At 43.0% G+C, this 22,461-nt stretch overlaps 1 protein-coding gene across 13 annotated transcripts in view; it reads left to right on the forward strand.

Annotated features, from left to right (window-relative positions):
* The window catches only part of LOC122558001 (microtubule-associated serine/threonine-protein kinase 4-like), a 485,329-nt gene that overhangs the window by 266,083 nt on the left and 196,785 nt on the right, over positions 1-22,461 (forward strand). For 2 of the 13 annotated variants that reach the window (XM_043706373.1, XM_043706376.1), the window contains exon 1: positions 17,711-18,132. The exons of the other annotated variants lie outside the window; for them this stretch is intronic. In XM_043706373.1, the coding sequence (XP_043562308.1) occupies positions 18,047-18,132 (86 nt within the window). In that variant the 5' untranslated portion in view covers positions 17,711-18,046. Of the gene's footprint in view, positions 1-17,710; positions 18,133-22,461 lie in introns of those variants that run through there. 13 annotated transcript variants of the gene reach the window in all.

Genomic DNA, 22,461 nt, shown 5'->3' on the forward strand with positions numbered 1-22,461 from the left:
CAGTCACACTCTCTCTCTCCCTCCAGTCACACTCAAGTACGATTAGGACTGGATAATTTCTCAGACCTAGCTAGCGATACCCATATCGTGGGAGAGAATTAATCATATTTCTATCTAGAATGTCCATTGCCTGACCAACAAGGCCTTTGATATCCATGACCTTGTCAGTAATTGATAAATTGTCCAGTCTTGAGGTGGTGCTGGTCGTGATATTGCCTTTCTGATCTACTGCAGCCATGACCCAGTTAAGTTACGCTGTAGAAGGGTGGTGAGGATTTGATCTAATGCATGGATCAAGTATTTTTACTTCATAACTGCAATAGAAGGGATGGAAAAACAATTCATTGAAACCTGCCTCAACAATATTTTGCTCTTACTAAAGCCTCCCTATGAGTATATTCTCCATCATTTGCCCTCTCCAAACTGATGTAGGCATGGTCTTTGCCTGATCATGAGAATGCATTTTGTTGCATATTATCTACTTTCAAGCCTCTTACCTTGATCTACCCCTCTTTTCTCTCCTTTTAAATCCTTATTCTTTACAATCCATCTCCTATAAATCCCAAACAAAGTATCTCCCCAAAATATCCTATCTCATTGTCTGCAGTTAAAAAGTTGCCCCATCCTCCATAAATATTCCGCCCCCCCCCGACCGCCACTTTAATGTTTCCTATCTCTCTTATGTATCAACCCTATATACTGTCAGCCATGCACTCATACGTGATCTCTCCATTGCACAATCTGATGAGAGACAAGACCATTTCCTCTAAATGCTCATCACCCACAACCCCAGGCCACTTCCTTGGGTGTCAATAAATAAAAATGTTTTTCTCCTGCTCACTCTCAATTATATGCTCGAAACATTATTTGCCTTGCATTTGACTCACCATCGTAGCTTTGCATCTGTTGAAAACCTTTACTCTGAAGATGGATCACTGGACCTGAAACGTTAACTGTGCTTTTCCTCCACAGGTGCTGCCATCTGTGGAGGAAAAGCACAGTTCTCCGAACAATTTCTGTTTTTGTTTCTGACTTCATTGATGTTGGTTCTGGTCTGACCCCAAGGAAACTTGAGCATATCTGCTTCATTCATTACCACATCAAGTGATGTCTCGCTCTGCTTTTCAAAATATTTGCTTGTCCCTGTCCTTTCAACACATGCTTTTTTCTCTTCTTCCCCTCCACCCTTATCTCCAATATGTGAGAGTAAACCATGAACTTTACCTTTATCAGATCTTCTGATGATAGGTCACAATCTAAAACATTTATTCTGTTCTCTCTCCATCAGCACTAAGACCTACTGAGTATATCCCATATTTTCTGTCTTTATTGATACACCAGAGACTCTCAGCTATATCCTCTGTTGTCTGATTTCTAAGCTGAAAAATGTGTTGCTGGAAAAGCGCAGCAGGTCAGTCAGCATCCAAGGAGCAGGAGAATCGATGTTTCGGGCATGAGCCCTTCTTCAGAATGAGCTCATTCTCCTGCTCCTTTGCTGCCTGACCTGCTGCACCTTTCCAGCAATGATCTCCAGCGTCTGCAGTCCTCATTTTCTCCTGTCTGATTTCTAACCCCCATAATCTACAAAAGTACTAAGATGGAATAAATTATTGTCAGGTTGTGTTGAATAAATGCAGCTTTTTGAGGAAATATGTGACAACTCACAAAGTTCCTGGGACTTGATGAGCACATCATTTAGAATGGAGTGTGCGTGGGGTTTTGTGTGACATTCAAAGATGCTGGGAGGCTTCATATGGACTTCAAGCTTGTTTATTCCCACTGAAGGTATTTCTGGTCTTTTGTTTGTGTGTCTGTGTATTCAATAACTTAACCCAAAGGCAAAACTTAGAGGGAATTTGCAGAAAGAATATGCAAGCCAGTTGTGCACCAAATGTTCAATACAAGAAAAACTTGCCATTGAGGATTTGTGAACAACCACCTCTTACACCATAGCATAAGGCTTCAAGCACAGTTTTGTTGTTGATGATAGTGAATACTTGTTTCATTATGACAGTAGCTGTTGGACTGGATGTCTAGGAAACATGCTCACAATATTGAGTAGAGGAATGAAAGAAGAGATAAGTGCAAGCTTAGAAAGAAATGTTTCCAGCCCCAGTCTAGGAAAGTATCGTAGCTGGAATAGAAAATGTCTCCTTTTACTTGTATGAAGTTGGCATAGTCCCAGAGGATTGTAGGCGACTAGAGATGGCTGGTGGTGGGTTTATTCTGAGGGTCACCATACCTCAGAAAGGGGCGAGATTGAGAAAACACGGCCTTTGTGGTGATCTCAGTTGGTACAGGATATGAACTGGTTCCATCACTCTGCAGAGCAAAGCAGCTGTCCAGTTAAATAAGACCATAAGACATAGGAGCGGAAGCAAGGCCATTTGGCCCATCGAGTCCACTCCGCCATTCAATCATGGCTGATGGGCATTTCAACTCCACTTACCCGCATTCTCCCCGTAGCCCTTAATTCCTTGTGATATCAAATGAAGCCAACCTCTCTGTATATTCTGAAGTGGGTCAATGGATCTGAAATGTTAACTCTGCTTTCTCTCCACAGATGCTGCCAAACCTACTGAGTTCTCCCAGCAATTTTAGTTTTTGTTTCTGATTGACAACATCTGCAGTTCTTTTTTTTTTATTTCTGAGTACATTGTTCATCAGAAATGAAGATGCAAGTCTAAAATGTTCTATTGCATCACTTTGTCAACTATTTCAGAGCTGTATAGATTCCCTTTCAGAGAAAGACTCATGATTTATGTGACCAAGCTTTTTTTTGAAATGGAGATTCGTGTGGATATCCTTGACACACACATCCAATTTGGTTCAAAGGTCTGAATTTTGAAAGCAAAATAAATGACTTTATAACTCGAAGCACCATTTTCAAAAAGAGTTTTGAGAAATGACAGGTGGACAGGAATGTGAGTCAGTATTTTCACTGTTGCTTTACTGGACAAAGAAAAACCATCTCTTTGTGCACCAGTATGTTTAAGTGTTGTGGATGCAGGGAAGAATCAGAACCAGATACTCATGTTTGATCATCTTCAGTTGTTTTGACTGTGCAAGTCTTTCAATGTGACAGGCAAATTATCCTTCATACACTTCACTTCTCCCTGTACTTCATACTCTTCTATTATTGTCATCCCTGCAGTGTGGATCTACCACTTAAAGTTCTCCAATCCTGATCAGAAAAGATTTACAAGGATGTTGCCAGGGTTGGAGGATTTGAGCTAGAGGGAGAGGCTAAATAGGCTGGGGCAGTTTGCCCTGGAGCATTGGAGGCTGAGGGGTGACCTTAAAGAGGTTTACAAAATTATGAGGGGCATGGATAGGGTAAATAGGCAAAGTCTTTTCCCTGGGGTGAGGGAATAGGTTTATGGTGAGAGGGGAAAGTTATAAAAGTGACCTATGGGGCAACTTTTTCACGCAGAGGGTGGTACGTGTATGGAATGAGCTGCCAGAGGCATTTGGCTGGGTACATGAATAGGAAGGGTTTGGAGGGATATGGGGCTGGGTGCTGATAGGTGGGGTTGGGTTGGGATATTTGGTCGGCATGGATAGGTTGGACCAAAGAGTCTGTTTCCATGTTGTACATCTCTATGACTCTAAGTTACTTCAAACCCATACAATAGCATGAATGTTACATTTTTTCCATCGCATGGGTGCGAAGTAACTTAGAGCTCAAGTTACATTTTTGTTTTGGAGAGATTCTTGCTGTGAAGCCCAGTTGACAATTCCTCTCTCTCACAACTCTTTGAGGATGTGACAAAACACATGGATGGAGGTAGAGCAGTGGATGGGGTGTACATGGATTTTAGCAAGGCATTTGATAGGCCATGGTCGGCTCATTCTTAAAGTAAGGAAGTGATGGGATACAGGGAAATTTGACTGTTTGGATACAAAATTGGCTGGTCCACAGAAGACAGAGGGTGGTAGTAGACGGAAAGGATTCAGCCTCGAGCTTGGTGACAAGTGGTGTTCCGCAGGGATCTGTTCTGGCACCTCTGCTCTTCGTGATTTTTATAAATGACTTGGATGAGGAAATGGAAGAGTGGGTTAGTAAGTTTACCAATGATACAAAGATTGGTGGAGTTGTGACTAGTGTTGTAGGTTGCAACAGGACATCGACAGGATGGAGAGCTGGGCTGAGAATTGGCAGGTGGAGTTCATAGAACATAGAAGAATACAGCGCAGTACAGGCCCTTTGGCCCTCGATGTTGCGCCGATCCAAGCCCACCTAACCTATACTAACCCACTATCCTCCATATACCTATCCAATTCAACCTGGAAAAGTGTGAAGTGATTCATTTTGGAAGGTTGAATTTGAGGGCAGAATACAGGGTTAAATGCAGGATTACTGGCAGTGTGGAGGAATAGAGGGATCTTGGGGTCCATGTCGATAGATCCCACAAAGTTGCCACCCAAGTTGAGAGGGTTGTTAAGAAGGCATGTGGTGTGGTGGCTTTCAATGGTGGGGGATTGAGTTTAAAAGCTGCGAGGTGATGCTGCAGCTCTATATAGCCCTGGTTTTGTTCTGGTCATCTCATTATAGGAAGGATGTGGAAGCTGTAGAGAAGATGCAGAGGAGATTCACCAGGATGCTGCCTAGATTGGAAGCCTTGTGAAGAAAGTTTGAGGGAGCTCGGGCTTTTCTCCTCAGAGAAACACAAACAGAATATTACCTGTGCGCTCCATCAATCAGGGGTTTGCACAATAATGTTATGAACTCTCGTTACATTTGGTATCCCTTATCCCCTCGTAACCAGCCTTTTGCGGCTCCTGAACTCTCAAGTATCAGGCAATGGTCATCTCCAACAAGAGGCAATCTAGCCAGCACCCCATGACATTCAATGGTGTTATCATCACTGAATACTCTACTATCAACAGCCGTCTATAAATGGGGGTTACCATTGACCAGAAGCTGAACTGAACTGGCTATATAAGTTCTGTGGTTACAGGAGCAGCTCAAGGGCTAGGAATCCTATGGCAAGTAACTCGCCTCCTGTCTCCCCAAAGCCTGTCCACCATCTACGAGGCATAAGTCAGGAGTATGGTGGAATACTGCGCACTTGCTCAAATGAGTACAACTCCAACAACACTTGGGAAGCATGACACAGTACCCTGCTTGATTGGTACCACAGCGGCAAACATGCTGATTCAGACCATCCTTAAACCATGGATGGTCTGTATCAGCAAACATAAATGTACCAAAAACACAGTGCAAACATTCACCAAATCTACTAAAGGCAACTCTTTCCAAATGCAAACCTATTACCAAATGGAAACACAAGGGCAGTATATATACATGGGCGCACCACCATCTGCAAGTTCCCCTCCAAGCTGCACACCATCCTGCCTTGGAAATATGAGGCTGTCCCTTCAGTGTCGCTGGGTCAAATATTGGAAACCATTCGCTGATGGCACAGTGGGTGTATGTACACCCCATCCTCAAGGGCAATTAAGGATGTGCAATAAGTACTGATCCAGCTGGTGAGTTTTTTCTTAAAAAAGAGCACAAAGTACATGTGTGTTCCAGAATGTAGAAATTGTGCCAGACGAAGCATACCTCTAGGAAGTGGTAAATGGTGATCACATCACCTGAACATTAATTGAGTGGAGCGCCTGATGAATTACACAATGCTGTGATACAGCCCTTTCAGATCCCTGTGTGTGACACCCTGATCTTGTGGGAAGCTGGCCACATTCCTGAATTTGGTTGTCCAGCTGCAGTACTGATCTTTTAATTGGGATGTGCAAGGAACCAGTGTGATCTTACATAGATGCCATTGTTCACTGTCCTGGCAGGAGACTGGAAGAACGCAGCAGGCCAGGCATCATCAGGAGGTGGAGAAGTCGATATTTCAGGTGTAACCTTTCTTCAGAACTGCCTTCAGGCTTTCGGCTGCCCAGGCGAAAAATGTATCGTTCCTCCAATGTGCAGTTTGGTTCATTGCAGCAATGGAGGAGGCCAAGAATGGTCATGTTGAAAAAGCGTGGGGAGGGGAAGATGTTTTTGGTGATGGGATTTACTTGGAGTTGGCACAAGTCCCCACCCCTCTCTGCCTTCTGCAAGGACTGTTCCCTTCAACAGTCCTTGGTTTACGCCACTCTCCCCACCAACGCCCCCGAACCCCCAGGTACCTTCCCCTGCAATCGAGAAATTATGCAGAACCTGCCAGTACACCACTCTCCGTACTTCCATCCAGGACCCCAAAGAATCCTTCCAGGTGAGCCAGAGGTTCACCTGTCTCTCTTCCAACCTAGTTTACTGCATAAGGTGCTCCCAACGTGGTCTTCTCTACATTGGGGTGACCAAACGTAAACTTAGGGAAAGATTCGCCAAGCATTGCAGCCAGGCCCATAGGGTCCAAACAGATTTCCCAGTCACCCACCTGTTTTAGTTGCTGTTCCTACTCCCTTTCCAACATGACCAACATCCAACATCTTTGGCCTCCTCCATTGGCACAACAAATCAAACTGCAAATTGGAGGAACAACATTTCAGCTTTAGCCCGGGCAGCCTACAGCCTGGAGGGCTCAAAGTTGAGTTCTCCAATTTCAAATAACCTCCCTTCCCAGCCCCTCCCCCACCCCATCCCTTCCACCCCTCCGAGCATCTACTGCATTCATTCTTCCATTGATCAACCAGGTTGGACCCTCTGCCTGTCTTCACCTATCCCCACTTCACCCTGCCTCACCACCACCCTTTTAACTACAGCTCCCCCTACGCCCACTCCTAGTCCTGAAGAAGGCTTACGCCCAAAACATCATATTCTCCACCTCCTAATGCTGCCTATTTTGCTATGTTCTTCCAGCCTCCTGCCTGTCACTTTGGCTTCCAGCATCTGCAGACTTTTTGTCTCTAACCATTGTTCACTGCCCTGTCAATGGATGTGTGTCTGAGGGATTCCACAGAGGTCACATTGTTCCCTGGAAGGCGCCAGTTGCATAAAAGTTCAAAGCCTTCACAGTCAATTGGAGAGGATAGCCTCCCACTTCTGTAGCCCTCCTATCCAATTCCAGTGTCCTTGAATATATACAGCCTGTGCCTCACCCATGAAATGGAGTCAGGGTCAAACCTCCCTCTGTCTGAGTTGGTGCTCCTCATGCTCTGCCATGACCTGCTGTTGCTGGGTTTGCCATCAGCCCTGCTCTCCTGCAGCCACATCCCACCAGCTACGGTAGAAGTGACTTACATTGGGAACGCAAGGGGTGAAAGAGATTCTTGGTTCTCGCAGGAGTCATTAGGGCTGTACTCTGTAGATGTGGCTGAATACACTCCTTCACACAGTGAGGCATGCTGCACCCTGATGACAAGGACTATTTCTCCACCCTTCATTCAACTTCAACCTCAGTGTGTGCAACACCTTGGTGAAGGTGCTGTGCCAACTGAAGAACCAGCACATTACATTGAAAGTGAGTGTCTGCTGTACACCAACACACTTTCCGTCCCAGACCCACATAAATCATTCGACATTTCACTGCATTCAGTTCAGACTATTGATACATTTACAAAACAGCTGAAGCGATAGTCTATGCCTCCCAGAGCACTCTTGAAAATTGCCGAATTCGTGGTGCACCTTTGGCCTTTTGTTAATCCATTGTTGATAAACGTCAGCATCACTGAGGTGCCAGGCTCAATTTTCAAGCACCAATGGCATGATGCAGATCACCTCTGACCAATATTTGATCGCCTAAGCACATCCACTCTGCATACATACAAATGGACAATGAAATGATTGCAGATTGAATGTAGCTGTAATTTGCAAATTCCTGATTCATGTATTTGCCCCTTCACTGCTCTATCATCTAGCAAACGTGGACATTGTTCTTTTGACAATCAAAGTGACACAAACTTCAGGTTTCTTGCCTTGTTTCATGTCGGAGTGTGGCAAAAGGTGGTAGGGAGCCCAGTTTACAGAGAACACCATCAGCAACAGACTCAGTCTGCTCACCAGATAATGCTCTCATCTTGCCCAAAGCCTCCATATCACTTGATGTCTTGCACCTTTCCACCATCTCCTCAGTGTGGAGACCCACCACATTGAACTTCTCTGCCAACTGTCATCCCTCCTCAACCCTGAAATTGTACCTTGAAGGAGACCACTCTCCTCCTCCTCTGCACTCTTCTGTCTCTGGAGGCCAAAGTGCTGGTCAGTTAAACAAACACCCTTCCATAACCTACCATTTCCTCTGGTTCTGTTCTATATATTGTCCCATGTGCCTTGAGATCTCTCCCCAACCCCTAATGTCCCCACCCCACCATTGCCATCCTTGTCCCCTGTATAAATGTCTATTCGTTCTCACCTTTGCTGTTCCATGCTGCACCCTCCTGAACTATTGGCAGACCTCCTCTCGGACTGTTTCCACAAGATATCTGACCGACTTTGACAAGCAGCTCCCACAGCCTACTGTCTTTGCAGCTCCTGATTGACAGTATGGGATTCCCAAGACACTGAAACTGGCCCCACAGGGCTGATTGGGGCCCACTCTCTGGATAGTCATCAGACATGTCCCCTGACTGTGAGTGGCCCATGTAGGTGCAGATCAGCACCTTAGAAATGTGAATTGATGTGAGGAAAAAAACTCTACTGACAGTGGCAGGTGCAGTAAATGGAAGTAACTGTCGCAGGAAGTGGACTTTGACACAGCGGTGAACAGGAAGCAACATTGTGTGCCGAACATGGAAGAATTAAGTGGATTTCTAGGTTTGGTTTTACACTGACCAAGACAGAAGTAACAGACACAGGAATGAAAAGCATGATGGAGACAAGATAATTATTAACCAATCTGGATTATTAAATACACTAGATAAGTTGCATGTCTGGCAGCATCCGAGGAGAGAAATCAGAGTTAACATTTCGGGATGAGTTACTCTTCCTCAGAACTGGCTCAACTTATGAGAAAGAGTAATTGGACTTGAAACGTTAACTCTGATTTCGCTCCACACATGCTGCCAGACCTGCTCAGCTTTTCCACAATTTCTGTTTTGTTTCTGATTTACAGCATCTGCAGTTCTTTCATTTATTTTTAGATATGGTGTATGTCTGTACTGACCTTCTTTATGCTTGAGAGACTTCCTATTCCAGGGAAGTTTGATCTTTGGCTCTTAATTTTCCAATGGAGAAAAATGACAGAACATTGATGGAGACATCTTGACTTTAAGAAGACACACTTTGCAAATAGAAAAGTACAACATTACTTTTCATCGAACCATGAATATCAATGTCAATGAAGGCTTGAAAAGATGGCAAGGCAAGTTAGAGTTTTTGCTGTGTTAAACTTCCAAGAGGACATTTAAGGACTGCTCAGTGCAACAGAGGAAGCTGACCTTTAGTGGCTGCTACCAGTAGTTTACTAAAGCGCATGGAGAATTGAGGAATCCAAGTCTATCATCAGAGGATACTCCATAATGGAATGTAGACCCTACCACGTTCCAAGAAATAATCTTTTTGACGATAGTGTGCTTGAGAATGTGTGAAGTTCATAAAAGCATACATATTTTTCTGGTTGTAACTTGCACAGGGGACCTAGCCACAATAGTTTGCAATTAGAAGCACCTTTCACATTTTGACAATTGGTGTTGATGCATTGCTGTTCTAGAGACATAGAGATGTACAGCATGGAAACAGACCCTTCGGTCCAACCCGCCCATGCCAACCAGATATCCCAACCCAATCTAGTCCCACCTGCCAGCACCCGGCCTACATCCCTCCAAACCCTTCCTATTCATATACCCATCCAAATACCTCTTAATGTTGCAATTGTACCAGCCTCCACCACTTCCCCTGGCAGCTCATTCCATACCACCCTCTGCGTGAAAAAGTTGCCCCTTAGGTCTCTTTTATATCTTTCCCCTCTCAACCCCGGCAACATCCTTGTAAATCTTTTCTGAACCCTTTCAGGTTTCACAACATCTTTCCGATAGGAAGGAGACCAGAATTGCACACAGTATTCCAACAGTGGCCTAATCAATGTCCTGTACAACTGCAACATGACCTCCCAACTCCTGTACTCACTACTCTGACCAATAAAGGAGAGCATACCAAATGCCGCTTTCACTATTCTATCTACCTGCGACTCCACTTTCAAGGAGCTATGAACCTTGGTCTCTTTGTTCAGCAACACTCCCTCGGACCTTACCATTAAGTGTACAAGTCCTGCTAAGATTTGCTTTCCCAAAATGCAGCACCTCGCATTTATCTGAATTAAACTCCATCTGCCACTTCTCAGCCCATTGGCCCATCTGATCAAGATCCTGTTGTAATCTGAGGTAACCCTCTTTGCTGTCCACTGCACCTCCAATTTTGGTGTCATCTGCAAACTTACTAACTGTACCTTTTATGCTCACATCCAAATCATTTATGTAAATGACAAAACGTAGAGGACCCAGCACCGATCCTTGTGGCACTCCACTGGTCACAGGCCTCCAGTCTGAAAAACAACCCTCCACCACCATCCTCTGTCTTCTACCTTTGAGCCAGTTCTGCATCCAAATGGCTAGTTCTCCCTGTATTCCATGAGATCTAACCTTGCTAATCAGTCTCCCATGGGGAACCTTGTCGAATGCCTTACTGAAGTCCACATAGATCACATCTACTGCTCTGCCCTCATCAGTCATGTTTGTTGTTTCTTCAAAAAACTCAATCAAGTTTGTGAGACATGATTTCCAAGCCATGTTGACTATTCCTAATCAGTCCTTGCCTTTCCAAATACATGTACATGCTGTCCCTCAGGAATCCCTCCAACAACTTGCCCACCACCGAGGTCAGGCTCACCGATCTATAGTTCCCTGGCTTGTCCTTAGCGCCCTTAAACAGTGGCACCACGTTTGCCAACCTCCAGTCTTCTGGCACCTCACCCGTGACTATTGATGATACAAATATCTCAGCAAGAGGCCCAGCAATCACTTCTCTAGCTTCCCACAGAGTTCTTGGGTACACCTGATCAGGTCCTGGGGATTTATCCACCTTTACTCATTTCAAGACATCCAGCACTTCCTCCTCTGTAATCTGGACATTTTGCAAGATGTTACCATCTATTTCCCTACAGTCTATAATGTTCCGTATCCTTTTCCACAGTAAATACTAATGCAAAATACTCGTTTAGTATCTCCCCCATTTTCTGCGGCTCCACACCAAGGTCACTTTGCTGATCTTTGAGGGGCCCTATTCTCTCCCTAGTTACTCATTTAACCTTAAAACCCCTGTAGATTCTCCTTAATTCTATTTGCCAAAGCTATCTCATGTCCCCTTTTTGCCCTCCTGATTTCCCTCTTAAGTATACTCCTACTTTCTTTATACTCTTCCAAGGATTCACTCGATCTATCCTGTCTGTACCTGACATATGCTTCCTTCTTTTTCTTAGCCAAACACTCAATTTCTTTAGCTGAAAATGTGTTGCTGGAAAAGCGCAGCAGGTCAGGCACCATCCAGGGAACAGGAGAATCGACGTTTCGGGCATAAGCCCTTCTTCAGGAATGAGGAAAGTTTGTCCAGCAGGCTAAGATAAAAGGTAGGGAGGAGGGACTTGGGGGAGGGGCGTCGGAAATGCGATAGGTGGAAAGAGGTCAAGGTGAGGGTGATAGGTCAGACTGGGGTGGGGGCGGAGAGGTCAGGAAGAAGATTGCAGGTTAGGAAGGCGGTGCTGAGTTCGATGGATTTGACTGAGACAAGGTGGAGGGGGGGGAAATGAGGAAACTGGTGAAATCCGAGTTCATCCCTTGTGGTTGGAGGGTTCCTAGGCGGAAGATGAGGCGCTCTTCCTCCAACCGTCGTGTTGTTGTACTCAATTTCTTCAGTCATCCAGCATTCCCTATACCTACCAGCCTTCCCTTTCACCCTGACAGGAATATACTTTCTCTGCATTCTCGTTATCTCATTTCTGAAGGCTTCCCATTTTCCAGCCGTCCCTTTACCTGCGAACATCTGCCCTCAATCAGCTTTCGAAAGTTCTTGCCTAATACCATCAAAATTGGCCTTTCTCCAATTTAGAACTTCAACTTTTAGATCTGGTCTATCCTTTTCCATCACTATTTAAAAACTAATAGAATTATGGTCGCTGGCCCCAAAGTGCTCCCCCACTGACACCTCAGTCACCTGCCCTGCCTTATTTCCCAAGTGTAGATCAAGTCTTGCACCTTCTCTAGTAGGTACATCTTGTTTGAGCATTTGAGGTCTAAAGTAAATGAGCTATGTATAACTTTGAGTTGAAGTTATGTTTTTTATTTTGTGTCTTCAGGTAGAGTTAGTTTAATGTCTCTTATTGGGAACATGTTTTTTTTTTTATAAAGGATGTAGGAACTGAGGGTTTAGAAATCCATAATATGATTGTACAGAGTTGGCATGACTTCACAAAGTGGAAATAATGTGTGACAAATTTACTCGAATTCTTTGAGGAGATAACAAGCAGGCTAGATAAAGGAAAAGCAGTGCATCAAATAGATCTGGATTTTCAAATGATATTTCATAAGGTATCATATGCTACGACTTAATTAGCTAAGAGCTCATGGTGTTGGAGATATTATATTTGCATGGATAGAGAACTGGCTAACTAATAGAAGATGGAGAGTTGGGATACGAGGGAAATTTTCAGCATGGCGACCTGTATTTAGTGAAGTGCCCAGGGATCAGTGCTGCAGGCACAATTATTAATTTTATGTATGGACTATAGCCAGATTTGCAGATGATACAAAAATAGGTGGGAAGGCAAGCAGTCAAGATAACTTAGAGTCTGCAGAGTGATAATAGGTTAAATGAGTGGGCCAAAAATTTGCAGATGGAATATATTGTGAAAATATGAGGTTATGCACTTTGACAGAAAGAATAGAGGAGATTAATATTACTTAAATCACAAGAAGTTAGCATATAAGTCCAGCAGGTAATCGAGAAGGTAAATGGAATGTTGGTCTTTATTTCAAAGAGAATGGAGTACAATTTGAGTGGCCATTAATTTGTAAGTTGAAATGGTTTTAGCTTTGACAAGGGTAGCAATGCATTTGGAGAAATAAAAGTCAGTCTTGTCATGGTTGTATGAAGGGTTGTATGAAGTATAAAATTATTTTCAAATTCAGTTCAAGACTAGGAATTGTCAAATGACACTCTATGGGAGGATCAGGGGTGATACATGCTTGCTGTTTCTGACCTTAAACAGCACTGAAAAAGTATTTCATCTCTCGCATATCAATGTTGAGTCTTTAAGCTACATATTTCCAGAAGCTCAAAAAACCCAGTCAAAATTATAATTTTGGAATGAATTGACTAAACCTGCCTGACTCTGAAGAAGGGTCATATTGGACTCCAAATGTTAGTTCTGTTTCCCTTTTCACAGATGCTGCCAGAACTGCTAACTTTCTCCAGCACACTCTGTTTGTGACTAAACCTGCCTCCTGGCAGCAGGTTAGTTGCACATCCCTCTGCTGCCTCACGTACCCCTTCTCATCTCTGTTGCTTCAGTTAAAACCAGAAGTGGGATAGATAAGTTAGTGTTTGAGATTTTCTTTTAATTTTCACATTTCATCTGACCCCTAACTCACCTGTTTTATGGGTGGCCTCTGCCCTTTAATTCTTACCAGTTCAACATCCAGTGGTAAATGATCATTTACTATTTATTCTCTCTAATACAAAAGAACAATGAAAAATACAGCACAGGAACAGGGCTAGCGCTGACCCATTTTGCCCTTCGGTACAAAAACGGTCTTCACTTATAGGATCCGTATCCCTCCTATTCATATATTTATCCAGATGTGTTTTGAATGCTGCAATTGTAGCTTCCTCCATCACTCCTCTGCCAGCAGATTCGAAGCACTTACAATCCTTTGTGTGTACAAAACTGCCCCACACATCTGTGTAAAACTACAACCCCTCAACCCCAAAGTAATTGGACCTGTGTCCCCTAGTAATTAACCCTGTCCACCCTGGGGGAAAATTTCTCAGACTTTCCACTCTATCCATGCCATTCACAATCTCAAACTTCTATTTCGTCACCCTGAAACCTCCTGCGTTCCAATGAAAACAAAGCCCAGTCTCCTCAGCCTTTCTTCTTAGCTAAAATCCCCCATACCTGGTAAAACTTTTCAATACACTTTCCAAAGTATTGCCATCCTTCTGGTAGTGTGGTGACCAGATCATGCACACAATATTCCAAATGTGGCCTAACTAAAGTTCAACAAAGCTGCAGCATGTCTTGTCTATCCTTACACTCAATGCCCCTTCCAATGAAGGCAAGCATGCCACAGGTCTATTTTACTACCTTGTCTACCTGCATTGCACCTTCAGAGATCTGTGGAGGTGCACAACCTGATCCCTCTGCATATCAATATGCCTAAAGGTTCTGCCATTCACTGTATAATTTCCACCTGTACTTGACCTTCCAAAAGGCATCACTTCACACTTATCAGGATTAAACTCTATCTGCATTTTTCTATATTCTGCTGTATCCTCTGATGATCCTCCTGACTATCTGCAACTTCACTAATCTTTGCATTTTCCTCAAACTTACTAACTAAACCAGCTACATTTTCCTCCAAATCATCTATGTAGGGCATGAACAGCAGAGGCCCCAGTCTGATCCCTGTGGAACACCACTAGTCACGGCCCTCTGTTCCGAAAAGCATCCTTCCACCATCTCCTATAACTAAGCCAGTTCTGTATCCATCTTGCCACCTCGCCCCTGATACCATGTGATTTCACCTTTTGTACCATTCTGTCATGAGGTACTTTGTCAAAGGCTTTACTAAAGTCCATGTAGAAAACATCAACCGCTTTTCCGTCATCGATCATCTTCATCATGTCCTCAAACATCTTGATCAATTTAGTGAAGCATGACTTCCCCTGCACAAAGCCATGTTGTCTATCACTAATAAATCTGTTTGCTTCTGAATGCATTTAGATCTTGTCCCTGAGAATCTTTTCCAATAATTTCCTTACCACTGACATGAGGTTCACAGGCCTGTAATTTCCTGGATTATCCCTGCTACACTTCCTACACAATGGGACAACATTGGCTATTCTCCAGTTCTCTGGGACCTCACCAGTGGCCAAAGAGGATCCAAAGATGGACACAAAAAAAGTCATAATTTTGGAAACCTCTGTTTGAATCTCCACTCACACTTCCGTGTTCTATTAAGGAATAAAGATGTCCAGTTCAAATAAATCCTCACTTTTTTTTTTCATGGTTCAATTATCCTTAAGATTTTTACAAAGTGACACCTCTTCCAGACCAGCAGGTAAAAACCCCAGGAAAGTTCAAGAAAATAAAACATGCCCTTGAATATTTTTATTCTTTAATGGAATCTGGATGCCTTTGAGCAGTGGTGGTGATGAACTGTTGTTGTCCAAGTGGTATTCATACACACATTGTGCAGTCATGAAGGGAGTTCCAGGGTTTTGATGATGCAATTGTGCAGAAACAGCGATTATAGATCCAGTTCAGGTGGTCATCGGCTTGAAGGGCAATATGCAGATGTCTGTCCTCCCATGTGTCTGCTGTCCTTGTAGTTGCTAAATCTGTGGGCTTGGAAGGTGCTATAGAAGCAGCCTTGGATAATGTCTCTCTGGAAATATTGCTAGTCAGAAATGGAAAGGATAAGGGAAGTACAAAACTGTAGACTAACTATCATAGTTCATCACTGGTGTTGCCACAGTTTGATGTCTTGTCCCTGTTATCTTCCTTACACAGGAATATATCCAACAATATGAACATTAGACACAAGTTGTTATAAAAAATATTTTTTGTCAGGTACCTTCAGCTAGTTTTTAACAACAGTCATTTTCCTGGTCGCCTGAGACAAAACAGGAATTTGCATCCCTGTCTTAACCCAGCTTAGAAAAATTACCACTGGATGATGTACAGCATTCAGTTAGAGGAGCATGAATATATTCCCCATACTCTGTGGTAAATTAAGTTGTGTTGTGACCATTCAGAGGCTGTATTGTGTTGTTTAGGTTAAAAGAACTGAATGTGCCAGCTATGCATATGCATCAAACGACCTAGATTCGGTTGCTGTTGATTTCTACTGCTTAAAGAGAGACAAGGGCAAAGAAAAATCCTTGAAGACTGTTGTGTGCTTGCCTTTTAGAATCTGAGCTATACACTTGGCGTAGGTTCATCACGGACTCCTTGCAACAGGTATTCAGCTGGCTCTGTGTTGTATCCTGAAACAGTTGGCCTTGGTCATTTCTAAATAGTTTCAAACCTCAGTGACTTGGGGACATACGGTTTTAATACCTGTTTATTTTCCTGACGTGCCATAATTCCTTTTATATCACTTCATTTGAGAACCAATTGAAATGGGCTGCTTTAGAAATAAAACCCATTGCTGTGTTTTAAAGAGAGCACAAATTGTGCAGAACTCTGTAGCTTGAAGTTGGATACATTTATTCTCCTTGAGCTGCAGTAAAACTCTGCATTTTTTCAGGCTGCTCTACTAAAGGTTCCTCTTCTATTGTATTTTTGTGAATGTTTATGTTACAATAAACGTCCAATGATTTTTGAGGATGACGTTTAGTAGCAATACCAAACCATGTGTGAAGTTTGTATGTTCTTCCCGTAGGATTTCTTGGGGAGCTCCTGTTTCCCCCCACAATCCAAAGATACATGCACACTCAGTGGATTGGCCATGCTGAATTGTCCCGCAGTATCTAGGGATGTGTAGCCATGGTAAATGCGGAGTTATGGGGATAAGGTAGGAGGCTGGGTGGGATGCTCTTCGGAGGGTTGGTGCACACTCAATGGGCCGAATGGCCTCTTTCAGCACTGTAGGGATTCTATGATTCTGTGAAAAGTAATTGAATTTGTACAATGTGGTGGTGGGGTGGGGGGTAATGCAGACACTTGTTCACTAAGCACGCCCATACCCCCATACTCTCCTCAGCCCCCTCAGAATTCCAAAGTGGATCGAGCTTCAGTATCTATTCCAGATGGGAAGGCTGGATACAGTATGAGTGGTAGAAAACTATATTCAGTTGATTTTAGACTTTATTATTCAATTACTTACGAATATTGAAATGAAGATTTGAAATAAAATATGCTAAACGCAGCTAGTAAGTCTTATGTTTCGAGGTAGTGCATTGGCAATTTTTTCTGCCTACCTGATCATTGCCTCTGCAAATAATTCCCCTGGCTGATGGGTCTCTCTCTATCCCCTACTCTGCTGCTGTTAACTATCCTTAGGACTGCCTGCTGAGCCTGAGGTAAAAATCAACGAGGTAAAACCCAGACCCACTTTGAAGCTGGTGTTTTGTGTATCAGGGATGTTGCATTTACTTAGTTTTGATACATACAAATGTCTCTTTACTATCTCTATGTATATGAAATAGCTTAAAATTGTACAATCATTTTCTGTGTCCAGCAATCGATCCTGCTTGACTGCTCTTTTGACGTCTAATTATCTTTACCTGCACGTAGGTAAGGATCGACTTTTCTCATGGTGAAGGGACCAAGGGACTGCTTTATGTTCAGAAGTTGGGTAGGGGGGGCAAGAATTGTAAATTTGAATTCTTGGCATTTATTCCTACATACTTAATATGGATATATATGTAAGTCGAAATATTTAAAAAAGATAGTCAAGCCATATCAAATCAGTAAGATTTCCAAACTTTTGTTTTATATTTAATTACTGAGATGGATCCTTCCCTCCCATTTTCACAGAATGGCAGATTCCACATAGATAATTTACCTTTGGTGTTGCAATACCAAAATGTTCGAGCAGAATACAGAATAATGTGGGGAGCGATGACTGTGATCTCTGACAATCAACTCGCTGTACCTAGAGCACGTTGCAGAATCTTTGACATATAAAATCGCAGTAGGAACTGGACTGGAAGGGACAAAGTTTTTTTTCAGTCAGAGCACTATGTAAAAACTTGTTGTTTTAAGTTGGGCTGCAGTTTGTGGCAATCGTTTAAAAGGAGCAGCTTTCAGGTGATCTGAAAACCTGAGGGGTTATGCTTTCCCCCTTCTGATCCAGACTGCACATCTTGGCTTTGAACGTGGAAGATCTGTCCTTTTCACTGAAAATAATTTGAAGCGTTCGCTTTTCGATCATGTCTGACTCGAACCTTTGGTCAGTTCTCTCGAACATCTCTATGCCTCATTTTCTAAATAGAACCAGGTTACGACGGTCTAAAAGGTAATTTGAAACATTTGGTGTTGCTTGGACAAAAACTCTTGTTTGATGTTTGGAAGTTTACAGCTGTTCGGTATGTGTTTTCGGTAATGTAATGACCAGCTTTGTTTACCATGACGATTCCAGTGTAATGTGCGCAGCAGCTCCGCACAGTAACCTGGTAAATGAAGCTGGCAGTTCGAGAAGTGTGAATCAGTGTTGCTCATGTTGTCATCCACTATCAGCCACGGTATTCTGCATTGCCGACCTATCTCAACGGGCATCTTTGCATCACCCTCTCCAGAATTTGGTTTGAGTATATTGCACAATCTATTTATTCATTTCAACCTTCCCATTTGAGAAGGTAACAGCTTAACTGACATGTTCCACCTCGTCAAAACATTACAAGGACACTGTGGTGTAATATTCTATGAATAATAGGGTGTGCAGTAAAAAGGGCCAAGTCATAACATGGTTTTACACAGGATTGTAACGCAGAAATAGGCCATCTGCCTAACTTTGTTTCATCTCATTCCATCATAAAATGTCATGCCCCCCACCCCCCCCCCCCCCCCCCAGTACTTATACAGCTTGCCTTGAAACATATCAATGTTGGTCATGTCAGCTGCTTCTCCATATGGTAGCGATATTCTCAACACTTCCTGGACCTTGGAATGTGCCAGTCGGCAACAATCGGCTGGGGCCAACTTCTTGTTCTGGAAGACCAACTGGTTTCAGGCAGACCAAAGATCATCTTTCATCAAGTTGCTGGTCCTCCAGGTGCACGCATTGTTTTTCTCTCTGTGCGTCCTGGGGAACAGACTGAGAGCACAGAGTCCCCGCGTCATGGAGCTGCTTCGGAAAAGCCTTGACAAAAACCACTGCAGCTCTCTCCAGACTTCCTTTGCAGAGGTGCATTTCAGAAGGAGATGTGTGGCAGTCTGTTCCACCCTTCCGCAGCCACTTTGAGGGCTGTGTGTGGTGCCACAGACAGACTGGGCATACAAAAAGGATCTCACGGATAATGCCCTTCTCACCACCAGCCAAGCAAAGTCCTGGTGCTTGTTGGAACGTTCTGGTGATGAGGCACTGTGCCAATGACTTTGGCAGTCTGCTCAGGGAACAATCCGACAGGATTCACCCTCTCCTAGGGTCAGAGGAAGCTAGGTGCTGACTACTTCCTGTTGGAATTGTGGTCAAAGGTGCAAATTTTCTTTCCAAATTTCTCCTGAAGGACAGGTGATACTGAAAGTCCAACTACTTGGAAAGTTCCATCGCAACAAGGCCAGTCCCATTTTCAGAGACATTGCCATGGAAACTGCAGTAATTAATGATGCTTGACTACTAAGACCATAAGATAGGTGGAGAAGTGGGCCATTTATCCCACAGAATTTACTCCACCATTCATTGAAATCATGACTAATCTGATGATCCTCATCTCCACATTCTCATAATTTGGAATTTCTTATTGGATTTTCTTTGTGATGGCTTTAAAGAATAGAAAGACATGACTGTATTCTACCAGATTTTCTTAAGGTTTCAAGCCAGGCAGATTGACTCTCGATTGGTCAGGGCATTGCCCTGAGAAATGAACCAGCAAATGGCTGCAGAGCATGTACATTTCGTTTCTAACTGTAAAGAACAGGATCCTTCATATTAACCCATGTAGCTTCTGGTACCTGTAAATGTCAGACCTGACTGACCATCCTAAACTGGTTGTCAGTGTCACTCTTTGCTTGCTCAGCATTACCCAAAGAATTTCCAATTGCAGAAAGACATCTAATATTGAGTACACAAGTCGATGAATACTCTAGTTCTGTACTACCACATAACTACTTATACTTGGCTAACACATTTCATAACCAAAACATCCTTATAGCCAATACTTTTCAAGTGCGTTGAGTATCATGAGGTAGGGAATGCAGCAGTCAGTCTGTGACCAGATATATGATTATGGCTAGACAGTGCTGAATGGCAGCTTAATATTGACCAGGACGGCAGGGAGAACTCCATTGCTTATCTTCAAACTGATGCCCTGGGATCTTTTTATAGTTAGTTGAGGTGGCAGATAGAACTTTGGCTTAAGATTTTATTCAAAAGATGCCACCTCTGACACTGCAGCACCCTCTCAGTACTGTACTGGTGGGTCAACCAAGATTTCTGTGATCAAGCCTTAACTTCAAGGCAGGTATCTTGAACGCACCCACAGCTGTGCCGCGTTCTTAAATATGTCCATGATCTCAACCTCCCATACTGTAAATGCTTCCATCACCACAGCCCCCAGAAACATTTCGTCTCTCTCATTCTGGCCTTTTGAGTAATCTGAATTTTAATTACTCCATCTTTGATGGTTGTCGCTTCTGCTGCTTAAGCCTTAAGCTCTTGAATTCTCTATGTCTTGAAGACCTCTGCCTCTCCTACCTCTTTCTTTTTAAAAACCACTCCTTGAAGACACCTCTTTGACCAAACTTTTCGTCATGCGTCCCACTATCAGCTTACATATCTTGGTGTCAAAGTTTGCTTTATAGTGCTTCTGTGAAGAGTCTTGGGATTATTGATTGCATTATCTAAATACAAGTTTTATTTGCCTGAGTTTTAGATTTGCTCCCCCAGCTTGTGGAAATACAGTCTCTCCTTCTATCCTTATCAAAGACTTGCATCATTTCAGTAATCTGAATTGGGTTGAACAGAGATGAAGTCTCAAATGTATAACTTTTCTGGGAAGAGATGACAGCTTTGAGAATAATGGGAACTCTGCAAGTGTCACGTATTTGAAACTTAGCCAATGCATCATGTGGATTAATCTTATCTACAACATCAGAAACCAAGGGGTTGAGATGAGGTATTGGCTTCGAGCAAATAAAGGATAGGTTGATGTAGATTTGCATGGAAGAGTGTGTTTAATAGAAGTCAGTGTTAGCATTGTTGTTCATATATCACATATCTAACCTTCTCAAGGAGAAAAGGGGATAGACTTGAAATGCTAGCCTAGCCAGTAAAGCCTAAATCCCCAAATGATTTTGTTTAAAATCGTGACTGTAACACCTCTATCTAAATTTACTACTGTCAAATTAGTGAGAGCTGGAAATAACACAAACAGCTTGACAGATGTTTATTATGTATTGGTGAATTAAACAAACCACTGGCAGGTGTTTACTTAATGTTAACAAGTGCAAGGATAAGGCAACGCAAGTGCACAGTATTAGTGGGGATATTAGACCAATATTTGACACAACGCGGGAGAATATTATGGTATTGATGAATGTCTTACTGAAACCATCAAAGTAGCTAGCCTGTAACAACAGTAAGTAAAACTCCTTGAATGTATCATCAGTGGGATTGAGTGTAATATGGTCTTGTGCTGAGAGTAGTTTTGAGCTCGTCTAGTGTACTTTTTTCAAATAAAATCATGATGACATTTTTGTTAAAGCCTCAAGAATATAAGCGTAGCAATTAAGTCAATCAGGAATTAGCCCTCCTGACCTCTGAGGACTGGCTCGGGGTGAAGAAATGATTTCCTCTGTAAAGGCCTTAGACATTCATTGGAGGTTTGGTCTTTCTCTGAAAAAGAAATGATTAAGTATCCTGATGCAAAACCACAAATAATTTCAGTCATTCAGAACCTGAGACCTTAGGAAGAATATTGTGTTAAAGAGACTAGAGCACAAAACAGAACATTACAGTGCAGTAGGCCATTCAGCCCTCGATGTTGTACTGATGTGTGAAACCAATCTGAATCTACACTATTCCATTTTCATTCATACATCTATCCAATGACCATTTAAATACCCTTAAAGTTGGCGAGTCTACTACTGTTGCAGGCAGGCTGTTCCATGCCCCTACTACTCTGAGTAAATAAGCTACCTCTGACATCTGTCCTATTCAATTTAAAGCTATGTCTCATTGTGCTAGCCATCACTATCCAATTAAAAAGGCTCTCACTGTACACCCTATCTAACCCTCTGATTATCTTGTGTCTCAATTAAGTTACCTCTCAACTGTCTTCTCTCTAACGAAAATAGCCTCAAGTCCCTCAGCCTTTCCTTGTAAGACCTTCCCTCCATACCAGGCAACATCCAAGTAAATCTGAAACCTTTCCAAAGCTTCCACATCCTTCCTATAATGAAGCGACCAAAACTGTACGCAGTACTCCAAGTTCGGCCACACCAAAGTTTTGTATAACTGCAGCATGACCTTATGGCTCCGAAACTCAATACCTCTACTAATAAAAACTAACACACTGTAAGCTTTCACAACAGCCCTATCAACCTGTGTGGCAACTTTCAGGGATCTATGTACATGAACAACGAGATCTCTCTGTTCATCTACACTACCAAGAATCTTACCATTAGC

This window comes from Chiloscyllium plagiosum, chromosome 2, assembly GCF_004010195.1.
Source record: "Chiloscyllium plagiosum isolate BGI_BamShark_2017 chromosome 2, ASM401019v2, whole genome shotgun sequence".
Classification (NCBI taxonomy): Eukaryota; Metazoa; Chordata; class Chondrichthyes; order Orectolobiformes; family Hemiscylliidae; genus Chiloscyllium; species Chiloscyllium plagiosum.